Source organism: Amia ocellicauda, chromosome 1 (assembly GCF_036373705.1).
Source record: "Amia ocellicauda isolate fAmiCal2 chromosome 1, fAmiCal2.hap1, whole genome shotgun sequence".
Classification (NCBI taxonomy): domain Eukaryota; kingdom Metazoa; phylum Chordata; class Actinopteri; order Amiiformes; family Amiidae; genus Amia; species Amia ocellicauda.
Genome location: NC_089850.1, coordinates 47,753,823 through 47,766,182, shown reverse-complemented (window position 1 = coordinate 47,766,182; position 12,360 = coordinate 47,753,823). Strand labels below are relative to the sequence as shown.

The 12,360-nt window shown below is 38.1% G+C and overlaps 1 protein-coding gene across 1 annotated transcript; it reads left to right on the top strand.

The window, feature by feature from the left end:
* Positions 1-510: 510 nt before the first annotated feature.
* nus1 (NUS1 dehydrodolichyl diphosphate synthase subunit) lies at positions 511-11,641 on the top strand. The gene is made up of 5 exons (XM_066707670.1): positions 511-1,072; positions 3,534-3,665; positions 4,734-4,886; positions 7,732-7,831; positions 9,478-11,641. The coding sequence occupies exons 1-5, from the start codon at positions 694-696 to the stop codon at positions 9,566-9,568; spliced, it is 855 nt and encodes a 284-aa protein (XP_066563767.1). The 5' UTR covers positions 511-693; the 3' UTR covers positions 9,569-11,641.
* The last annotated feature ends 719 nt before the right edge of the window (positions 11,642-12,360 follow it).

The following is a 12,360-nucleotide window of genomic DNA, read 5'->3' as shown; positions in this document are numbered from 1 at the left end:
ATATATATATATAGGTCAGCCCCGTCATGGCACAGCTGTTGGTGTGGGTGGGATTGCTTTTCCACTTGAGATGCAGTTACAGGGGAAAATACTCTCATTATGGGAGACAATTAATTATTATTTTTAATATTTAGTATCTCCTACCATTTCTATGTAGACAAAGACCATATCGTCCTGTCAGTTCCCTCTAAACGTTTTGCAAGTCGCCCTGGATAAGTGCTAAGAAATACATAATTAAATAAATGACCGAAGCTTTGAAATTACTTTTTCTTGAAGCTAAATAAATAAGATCGCTAAAACGTTGCATGTTAACGTACATTACAGCAGTTTCAAGAGTGGAGTTTAATCTCACCCAAGATGGCGGGCTGAAGCCTCACACTCAGCTTTCTCTTATCTACAGACTCTGATAAGGGGTAGATCAGTGATATTGTGTGTCTATGGTAGTATCATCCGTCAGTTAGACGTAACCAGGCGCAGGGGCCTATCGCCGAGCTCCATGTAATACTGCGAGTTCAAAGAGGAAAGGTCAAAGTTTGAAAGATGGCGGCCGGCGCACTGAGGTGTTGGCAGTGAAGTAGCTGGCTTCCCCGACCAGATAGATGTGCGTCTGTCGCTTTAAGGACTGAAATGCCGCACAGTGTGAATTCTTGAGAAAGAACAAGGTCCGTAGAAACGCGTGTGGGACTCTGTGCGATGGCGGTAGTGTACGAGTTTGTGTGGCGGCTCCTGCATGCTGTCCTCCACCTCCAGCGGACGCTCCTGACTTGGTTCCGAGTTCGGATATGGAACTGGAACTGGCGGCTGTGGAAGCGAGCCGTGGCGGCGGTGCTGGTGCCGGTCACGTTTGGGTTCCACAACCACATCCACAACAACAAGAAGCTGGTTCCGGCAGCCGGGAAGAGGAGCTGCAGGCGGGTCCGCTGGAGAGCCGACGGGACGTCTCTGGAGAAGCTCCCGATGCACGTCGGCTTGTTGATCGCAGAAGAGGAGCCGTGTTACACAGACATTGCCAACTTGGTGGTTTGGTGCATGGCAGTAGGGATCTCTTATGTCAGTGTCTACGATAATCATGGTAAGCTATATCGCACAAACACACAAAACAAAAAACGCTGCATTTCCAAAAAAATCATGCCATTTAAATGCAATATTTTCAGATATGTCACATCCGCGAGCATCAGGAAGTGAAGATGACGAACTGATCGCGTTTCTGTTGTAGTTGTACTATGACGAATACTTCAAACAAGAAAGTGTAAACTTGGCTAATCATTTGATTGTATTGCATATAAAGGTGTTGTGGATCTTAATGCATTGTAATGCTCTGATTTGCTGTGGTTTATAACGTCTATTGACCTATATACTTTTTCAATGTACCTCCGCTTAACCTGCCAGCTATTTTCATATCGCCTACTCTGATATTAGTCGTGTGTTAGTATCTTAAATGCAATTTTGTTCACCATTTTATTTTGTGTCCTAACGGGGTTTGAAGTGCAAATAAATCCCACAGATGACTAATGGCTCGCAAGACATTGTCTTAAGGAAACAGGTTGAACTTGACACTCAGGCTGTTTTTCTTGCCTTTCCCTGGCTGGTTTGTGAAGACCAGCCTCATTTAATCCTTTCCTTCATTCAGCTTGTTGGCAGCTGTTTCATTTGTGTTCAGGTGCTGTAAATATCAGGAAGAAGGTTGTGATGAGTTTAGCTTTTTGTTCATTTTATCTGATCTTCTCTAGAGAAAAGGAAACCAGTAAATTACTACCTTGCAAATCAGAGCAATAGTTCTGTATATTGTTTCACAATGTAAAAATGTTTTTGTATATTGGTTGAAAAGGCATGAAGTAGTCCCATGTTTATTTTGACTTAGATAAACTATAATATTCTTGTAATGCTTTCACAGATAGCACAGCACTTGATAAACCAGAAGATGCATGATTTACGTATCAGCCAAAATGTACTTGGGCCCGCCTGAGATTAATGTTTTCAGAGTTTGTTGAGCACAGATTCATCCTCCGTTCTGCCACCGCAGACACAGCATCTACAGTTTTGACTGCAGTTATTTAGGTTACCTGTTTATTTGTTTTTGTTTAAAGGTATATTAATTTTTGATGTTGGATTTTAGTTATTAATGATTTACTTATTTAAAAGACATAAATGTGGCATCTTACACCTCTTCCATAATCCCTCTTAACATAAACGCAATCTTTCTGGATGTTTTATTTCTCTGCATACTCCTACTTTGGAATAGTATTCATGATGTCGAGTGTGTAAGAAATGCTTGGAAAAGCCTTAATATGCATATTTTTACATGCAAATATTTCAGAACAAATAACTTGACTACTACAGACTCATTTCAGCATTAGCGGCTTCATCCACTCCAGTTGAAGACTACTTTCGGATGTCCAACTTTACATAATGTTACTACATTATAAGAAGCAGGGGGGAAATAAACCATATAGGCCATTATGCAATCTTTAAAATAGTTTACACCACATGGTGTGTGTCATAATCCACTCATGGTGTTAAAATGCAGACAGTTACTTCAAGTGGCCATGGATTTTCAACACAGACAGATACAACCCTGCAGGTTAGGGCTCTTAAGATCTTAAGATGCATGATTACTGTTCAGCAAATCGTCTTAGATGCTTAAATACTGTACATTTAATGAGCTCTTCAAGGCCTGACAAGTACACTGAAATGGAACGGCCTGTAATTTAACTAGAGTAGCTCTGTGAACAGAATTGCAAGCTTTGCTGGCTTTTAAGGCCTTGCTGTATGAAAAGGGGCCAAGGCAAGGCTTCTGATTAATTTGAAAAACGCATTGGATTAGAAATACTGAGCAGTTGGTTACTTTGAACTCTACTTTTGGACTTATTTTCCATACGATATATTTGTATGCATCTGTTTATAAATAGTTTAACAGATACAAAGGAAAACAATAACTAAAACCATTTTGAAATTCGTAGAACAGTTTGCTTAGTAAGGGAACGTTGTGAGGAATGTTAGGGTCACTTTATCTAGAGAAACAGAAAGACAGTAAATAATCACCTGCACAGTCTGAGCAATATTTGTATATATGGTTGAATTTGTCTATTTGTCTAGGACTAAAGTCATTCCATTCCATTCCTCTGAATATGTGCATATCTTAATACTAATGCGATTCTCCTTGTTTTTGTGACCAACACTTTGGCCAAGATGCTTTTTTTTACCTTTTCATATAAATATTGATGGAAATAGGAAAATTTAACTGATTTGCATGATTACCTTTTATAATACATTTAAAACTGAATGCATTGCTCCATGCAATCATACCACATGACTGTATTTTAGCTTACCATATCTGTATGAAGTGTAAAATGAAATTCTGATTCGGCTGTGCTCTTGTACTTGTTTTCTACTGATAGATGGGAGGAAACAACCTTTTCTTCTTGGTTACGAATATGCTCATATCCTTTCTCTGACAAGTATTGATTGGTACATGTGTCTGTTTAATGTAAAGTTTTGGATTATACTGCATATTCTGTTTCTTTGTTTTGCAGGTATCTTCAGGAGAAATAATTCCAGACTCATGGATGAAATCCTAAAGCAACAACAAGACCTACTTGGTCTGGACAGTTCAAAGTACTCCGTTGAATTTTTAAACTATAGTAATGAGAAAGTGGATCACCAAGGTGAGTAGGTAGATTTCCTATTCAGATCTTTCTCTAGGTATGTTCTTCCCTTGAAGTCAAGGATGATTGTCTTCTATAATTGCCCTTTCTGTGGCTGAAGTAAGCTTTACTATGCTGACAGATGGAGAGAAAGTTGAACCAAGTCTTGTATTTCCCATACAAACCCATCAGAAAAATAAAGGACCCTGGGAATTGCTTTAATTTTTGTGCTGAAGAAAGGGAATGAGTTCCAGCTGAAAATAATAGAACAAAGAGCTATTTGTGAACAAATGTTTGAAGTTTTACCACAGTCAACATTTTTTTAACTGATCCAAACCATATAATTGACAGATGTCATCAAAATTGTGTCTCAGCTTAGAATCCTTCTTATAATGTTGTTAAGATGGTAAGTTCTGTTTTGGAATGTTTTAGAAGAAGTTGGAATTGTCCTTTTTTCATAGCCTGTACTGTTACTGCTGTACTGAATGTCTTTACTGGCCAAGCAATTAAGATCTCTTCTATTCATAGTGTGATAGGATTAGTGTGCTTTATCAAATCTTCAATTACATTTCGTAATTGAGTGTGGGATTCCCTAAAGTGTTTTGTCATTCTTTTGAATATCATTCATTCTGTTGCACTCAACTGTTAATGAGTTTAGAAAACAGCTTGCAGTTTAACTGGCAAATCATAAAAATTACATTCACTCCTTCAAGCCCAAAAAGGGTAATGCATTTCAGGCATGGCATGTCTGTTGACATACACAAGGTTACCCATATTTATTCAGTGTTGCCAGACCAGTACTCAGACTGTAGAAACGCATCAACCATTCCCTTCATCATAACATTAAGTTTGTTTTGTGTGAGGCATTGAGCATGTGGGTATTTTTACTGTGTCATTTTTAGATGCAATTACTCATGATTTGCACTGAAAGTTTCCGCTGAATAGCAATAAACCCAATGACAGACTCTCAGCTTGAGTGAACAGGAATTCTCTGACCTGCACTGGCGGTGGGTGCTGATGATCTATCACCTCAGTGCAGGTAGCTGATGAAGCTGGGCTGCTGCTGACAGTTGTGTGCTTTGCTTGCAGTTCTGTCGTGTCAAGCTGCTGTGAAGGTGCTCTCCCCAGAGGACGGGAAGCCCAGTATAGTGAGAGCAGCGCAGAAGCTGTGCCAGTTGGTGGAGCAGAAGGAGAGGAGAGCCTCAGATATAGATGTAAATATGGTGGACTCTCTCCTCAGAGGTAAGCTGGTGACTGGTTCGGCCTTCTAATGTTTATGTGCTAAAGTGACCATTTCAAATTCAATTAGTTCTAAATGTAGGCAGTTAATGTGATCACTAATTATGATTTTACTTTATTTAAACATAATGGCACACCTGATCAGACACATTCATGATGGAAATGGGATTTCAGTTTTTCCAATCATTGCAGTCTACCTTACCATCTATAAACCAAATTCATAAATATTTACACTATACATTGTCTACTTTTAGCAATATAAGATGCAAAAGTTTTGCCTGTATCACACTTTGTTTTGTACATTAATACTAGCAAATGAGGATAATCATATGGTTTTCACATGATTATCACTTAAAACTGTGCAATAATTATATAAGTAAACTGCAGAAGACATGAAGCATGGAAAGATGTCTGCATGGAAAAACAAGGAGATAGAAAAATAAATAAATGGATCTTCGAACAAAAGAAAATTGGACATAATTGAAAGCTAAAATGGCAGTAAGATGCACACATTTCAAGAATAACACATCAAAGATAGACAAAGGAAGCTTTCCAATAGACTAAAAAGACCTAAAAGACAACTATATAAAATATGGGAAGATTAAATGATAAACTTTGTAGGTGTGACATGGAAAAGAGAAGATGCAGATCGAAGCAAGTGGAAACATTTTGAGGAGGCCATCATCCAGCAGTGAATTGATATAGGCTGATGATGATTTAGAATATACTGTGTATATACCTTGTGTGACTCTATGCTGTGGTCTCAGTTTGTAGTCTGATAGAAATGTGGGTTGTGCAGCCAGCTCTACTGATGCTCCACAGAGCTGAGTCACAGCAGCACTCCTCAGCACCAGGCCAGAAATCACACTGCGCTGGAACGTTATGAGGAGTGAATAAGTGATTGTATTGAAATATCATTTTCCCCTCTAGTTCTCAGTCTAAATGAGTCTGGCAGAGAATTTATTTGAGGATCTCCTACTGGTTGAGCCCCAGAGTCAATCATTAGCATTGCAGCAATGCAGCTGAGTTTTAGCATGCACAGCATGAGACGGTGACTGAAGAGCTCTTCTGGTGCTACAACTGCAGGTCCAGTGTGCCTTGAAGGGATCTGCCTTTGAGCATTCATGTACCCGCTGACATAGGACACTTGAAGCCATTATCAGTTTCTTCTTAAATGTCCTTTATTACTGTGATTTTTCTGTCATTTACCTTTCAGTAATTCCCTGTAACACTATGCTTTGAGGACAATGTGACAATTCCAATATGCTTTGACTGATCAAATCAACTATCGTTTTGTAAAGGCTCAAGAGTAATTAGAAAGAATGGGGGTAAAAATGGTAAAATTGAGGCCTGGTATAAATATTGATTCATTGGCCTTTCTCCAAACTGCTTCAAGATGGAGAGTGAACATCATGCAATCCTGACGAGCAGGAGTGAGTTGCAGCCGGCCTGACGAGAGATGTATGAATTTACTACAGTGCTCTTCCCAGTCCTCACAGTCTGTATGCTGGGTGATTATTAGATGCTGTAAGGCCACAATGTGCGTTGGTAGTACCACAGCTTCCTTTTGAGTGTTCCTAGCCTCCCACAATTACTTTCATTTAATTTAAATAGTTACAAGAGTCTTTTCTGTGATTACACTATAGTATGTTATTTTTTAATCAGCGTGTGGTATGATTCATTGTCACAAACTGACAATCAGCAGACAGCTAGACACATGACTGTTATCAGAGTGACTTTGACTCAGTGCTGCTTCCCTTATTATGTTTTTCTTAGCAGACGCCCTTGTCCAGGGCGACTTACATAATATAACGGCAATACAAAGTGCAGTAATACAATGCAGTTCAGGCATAATACATTTTACAAACTTAGAATTTATAGGAGATATATTGTTTAATGTATAAGGTCTTACGTCCTAGATTGTAAAAGTAGACAAGATGTTAAGTCAAAGTTAAGAACATATGGAGAGGGAGCATAGGTGAAATCAAAATAAACAAGTGCTATTAATGCAAAGGCAAGAGTATGACAAAACATTGTATAAGTGCAATCTTACAGGAGAATGAAAGACTAAATTACAAGTACAGTCTGAAAAGATGTCTTGAGTAATTGTCCAGCTAATTCTATGTACCAGAAATCAGATCAAAAACTATGCTGTGATGTCACGTGGGTGCTAACTATGGAGCTGCTTTGCTGCAAGTCAGTGGGGGAAATTCAGAAAAGTCGCATAACTAAAAATAAACATTGTATGCACGTTTGATGGACCCATCACCCAATTTTTCCGAAAGATCAGTCTGTTTGTAGTCATACGAAATTGTTTCACCACCCAGAACTGTCGCCATTATTTTACATGATTGATTGTTTGATTCAAGGGACTGCTGTGGGGGCTACTGCGGAGTGCAAACTGCGTACGTGCATTCTCTACCCTTTAAGGTTTTGCGGAGTCTCTGGATCATGGAATTTGCCTCAGGTGGGGGTGGGGGGTGAATGAGGGTATGACAAGACAAAGGCTTTTGAAAGTGTTTTTTCTGAATTCCTTTCTTAGTTGTTTTTTTGATGGGGAGTAGAACTGTATTGTCAAGTGTAACTTTTTTTCTTCCATAATTTTATATTTGCTGGTCATGTCACAATATTTGTCTCTGCATTGCTACATGTAATCTGTTTGACCACTTGAGCAAATATTTGAGTGGCATGAGCATGGCATTCTATTTTCTAATCCCTTCCTTTCTTAAATGTGTATAATTCAGCAATATGGTATGCATTACCTTTATTTACAAGACCATCATTACTTTTAATATTTTTAAACCTGATTTTAAATAGTATTTAATTTTTTTTGTACTTTTTTCACCAGGTACGAAAAATCTGCCAGATCCCGACTTAGTGCTAAAGTTTGGCCCCGTGGACAGCACGCTAGGATTTCTCCCCTGGCAAATCAGACTAACAGAGTTTATGTAAGTGTCTGACTTCCATCCCTAAAAATATGTTTAAGCACTTTGCTATGCCTAAGATGCGCATTAATTCAGTTTCACGGCTGAAGTTTGACGGATTTTAACCCCCATTAAATCTCAGCTATCCCTTGAGGGAGGTGTGACCTTAATCAAGCTTTGCAAGAACCTTGTCAGCACAAAACTTGAAAAAATAATGGGTAGCCTACATTTCTTGTATGTGTCATGTTTTCTCTCTTAATTTAGCATTTTTCTTATTTATACCACTTGTTTCTTGTTGCCTGACAGGAATAGCAGATATGGATATGAGATGGCACTGCTGTTGTTTTCCTTTAGGTCTGTGGTTTCACTGTTTAAGTAATTACAGCCTGAGAAAATTCAAATCCCTCCCTCATGAATAGATCACAGATGCACTAAATTTTAGTGGTTTTAACTTATACTACCTCTACTACCTTAGTTTTGCAGTTTTGTATGTCCCTTAACTGTACTGTATACTTGTAAAAAAAAAATATATATATATATATATATTTTTTAAGAAAAAAAAATCTAGACTGATTTGAGGAGATCACGATTTCAGTGACATTGAACACGGAGTGAAAAGGAGGGCGGGGGATGCTGACCTAAAAAAAATACTGAGATGCCGCAGCTGGTTTGAGGCAGGTACTTGTTTGTGCAAAGAAATCCCAGTCATAAACGCCATGGGATTTTTCGTCAGTCGGTCAATGCAGGCTTTAATATTGTCTGTCAATTCCAGGACCATAACACATCTGCAGTATACATTGCAATTGAAACACCCATAAGGATGCAGGGCAGGAATTATCATTTATAGTCTACCTATCCCAGTTGGACACATCAGCTGTACTATGATAAACAAATACTCTGTTTATTATTAACCACTGTTATGGTTATATTGGCTTAAATTCAAAGACTACTCTACCATGTACTGTTGATGTTTCAGTTAATAGCGTAAACACTAGGTGGCACTGCTTGCTAGGAATAGTGTTGAAATATTTTTTTATCATTCACAAGATATATAATCTATAGCAATTTGTTTTAAGTGTTGGAATAAACTAAAATAGCAGAATATGGTTACCTGGCAAAATCCACTTAAATCATTTTAAATTCATCACACTGAATTACCAACCCATTCAATGGTATTTTGATATCATTCGTTTATGCTTGCTCTTCCTTTCTTAGTCTTTTTAATTTGTATGTGCGATTACAATGTATAGAACTGTATATCCACCCCCCTAAAGGCAGACTGTAAAACACATTCTGTTGCATTTAATCATCGCTTCACATGTCTACCCACCCTGCTCCAAAGTATTGAGAGAGGGAAAGACACAGACCCAGGCATGAATATACACCAATGAAAACATTTACAAGGTTCTTACAGCATTGTAAGGGGATAATGATGAAGCATTTCTCAAGTACTCATGTAAATATCCCTCTAAATGGGTGCATGAATTTCCAATCCACAATTTTCAGGCCTGGATTTGAGAGAGCTGTTTATGACCGCTTTGTGCTTATGAATCTATTTTAACATGACTTTCAATGTTGTATTGTTTTTACAAGTGAGGCTGTTTCTTGTAGACTGTTGTAACTTATATTTTTATTTGAGCATTTATTCTCTTATTTTCCATGTTTTGCAGTTCTTTGCCTTCCCACATAGACGTCACATACGAGGACTTTTTCTTTGCGCTGAAGCGATATGCTGCCTGTGAGCAACGTCAAGGGAAGTGACCACTGGGGTGTACTGGGCACCAGGATGCAGTAAAAACACAAAAAAGGGGACTTGCTGTCTCTTCAAGTTTACAAGCACCCAAGAACAAATACATGCCTCGCTCAGCGTTTTCATTCATAATTTGAGTTTCTCAAGGAAAGGCTAATAAAGTGTCTTATTACCTCTCTGTGGATAAATGGGCGTGTCTGTAGCAGTCTGGAGTTAGTTTAAAAGCAAAACTTGTTTTATTTGGGGAATGACAAACATTCTGTTGGGCATGCCTCATTTTATAAAGACATCTCGTTCTTAACTGCCCATCAAGCAGTGTGGTGCATCTGCTTTGTTCATCTGCTTGGTTTTTTTTAATTGGAATGGACCTACATTTAAAACCAACCAACATTTTATTTACATTTTTGGTCTGAAATGGTATATTGTAGAGCGTTTAACTTTGTATAATGCATTTTTTTTTTTTTTAATCAAACATGGTAACTGGATTCTCAGTGGAGCTGTTAGTAGTAGGAATATGTGAGACACAGAAGGTACACAAATGTACCAGTTAAAGGGGTACTATGATGCAAGCTCCCAACAGTACCTCTGTGAAATTATTTTGTATGCAAAACATGTTAGAGCACATGGCAGAATTGTCATTCTGTGGAGAGACTCAAGTGCAGCAATGTTTAGCCCTGTTAGCAGAGTGAACGTGTAGTTATTGAAGGATTTCCTGGGGCTTCAGAAGACTGATTTCAATTACAGTACATAATTTGATTTGAAAAAATGCCGTCTTTGAGAGTCAAAGTGAAGAGAATCCCTTCAGAAGGGCCATTACATGACTATTTAATCAAATTAAAACAACTTATTTATTAGTTTTTCCCATTTTGTGACTGGTGGACATGGACTGCAGATCTGCGAGTCATACTGTCCTCTGGTAGGGAATCATTCTCCACATGAGTCAGATACTTTTTATTTTATGCTGGTAAATAATAAGACCTAATAATGCAGTCTTACTGTCCCAAAGATGTGGAATTCTAGATGCTTTTAGTTTTAAAATGTTTTGCACTAAAGGCTCATCACAGTGCAGACATGCAACTCAGTGTGGTAACTCAGCTCTAACACATAGAAACACACAAAGCGTAAAATAGTAAAATGTTTAGATGCATCAAATCGCTTAGGCTAAATGCCTTTACAAATCCTCTATCCCACCTTTGTTGAAGTTTTTCTTTCAAAAATGAACACTGAATCTTCCAGTTCCTGTAGCATTATGATGTAGTCGTACTGTCCCTGCGAGATCATCAGAACTACATTTTTTTTTACAGTAACCTTCAACCCCTTAAGGAATATATGGCACACCTAGGGTCTCGCTTTCATTGCAGGTTCCAAATCAAGATAAAAACATCTTCAATAACAGCTTTACCACTAAGCCATTGTTGCAGAGAGATGCTATACTCCCTTCAGGTTACCTAAATGAATGGGACAGCCTGTAAAAAGGAAGGTGGAACCATAGATGACACATCTTTCTTTTTTGTGTACTCTAGCTCATGTAAAACTCTTTGCTTTGTACAGAAAGACCAATCCGTCCATTTCCTCCATATTATTTTATCCTGACATGTTAAGTGAAAATGCAACCATTAAAAAAAATCAAGACCATGCACAATTAACAATAGTCAGTAAAACAGTTGTTCAAAGCACTGAAATTCAGCAGTCTGAAAATGATAATTCATGTATGCAGTGGGCGTCAAATTATAATTTAGCTTTGTATTTGAAATCTGAGCACTGTACTTTTAATAGGTCACATTTGAAAAGCTTCAAATAATATGGACTTTTTTTTTTTTTTTTTTTTTTTGCAATTTCTAAATGTGTGCTTTCTATTTATTTTGTTTGTTGTCAAATGACTTCTACACCATGCTTCTGTCGCTGCAAACTGAAAAAGAACAAACCTTGATCTTTTTTTTTTTTTTTTTTTAATGACGTTGTAAACCTGTTTGGATTTGTGCCGGAGGGTTATCGGGAAGTGCTGTCCCTCCAGGCTTCATGATCATCACCAGTATCGTTCAAAATCAATGTCGAATAAACCTGTGATGTCCATTTCCCGTTAATTCTGTCCATGTTTTTTTTTTTTTTTTTTGGCATTCCTTTCAGCCTTTGTTTCTGATTTAAGGATTTTTCGGTCGTCTTTTACTACCAGAGGTGCATCTAATTGTAAGCCTTTGACTTCCTATTGTGCCGTTTTTATTTTTCCATTCTAAATCCAGCAGTAATAGTAGTCCAGTTTTTTGCATAAATTATATTAATGAAAACTTCACAGCTATCAACTGGCTCTGGTAAGGATTTGCACTCTAAGTGTAGAGATCCTTATTCTAGCCTTTTGGCAGGGGGACGGGGGGGAATTGTATTGGGATGTTATTTACACCTGTGGCCAAAACTAAAGGCCATAGATCTGTTTCATAAACCCCAATGCTTACATGTACAGTAAAAGAATCTTCCTATTTATTCTAGATCAGCAATGCACATTCTATCTCCACCAATTCACACCGATTATGAAGATGCTTCTCCCTGCCCACATCTTGACAACTTTTTAATTTCCAGTCTTCAAGGGTCAAAATGCAATAGGTTTTATAGGTGTCTATAAAGCAACACCCATATTAGACCTAGGTAACCGGTAAGGTTGACTTAGTTCAGCCAGAACCCCTCTGGTCGTGACAGAACAGGTCTAAAGGAAACTGCTTATCTTTCACTTATATTCCAGCACTAGGTTCACGTTTTTCGGACCAAACAGCAAGTGACTTGGCAGTTGATCCAGAAGCTGCTTTGTTCT

Bases quoted from the DNA above. Each gene is read 5' to 3' on its own strand.
- nus1 (XM_066707670.1), top strand. From the start codon at position 694: ATGGCGGTAGTGTACGAGTTTGTGTGGCGGCTCCTGCATGCTGTCCTC. The intron at 3,666-4,733 runs GTGAGTAGGTAG...CTTTGCTTGCAG, and splicing joins TGAGAAAGTGGATCACCAAG to TTCTGTCGTGTCAAGCTGCT. The intron at 4,887-7,731 runs GTAAGCTGGTGA...TTTTTTCACCAG, and splicing joins GGTGGACTCTCTCCTCAGAG to GTACGAAAAATCTGCCAGAT.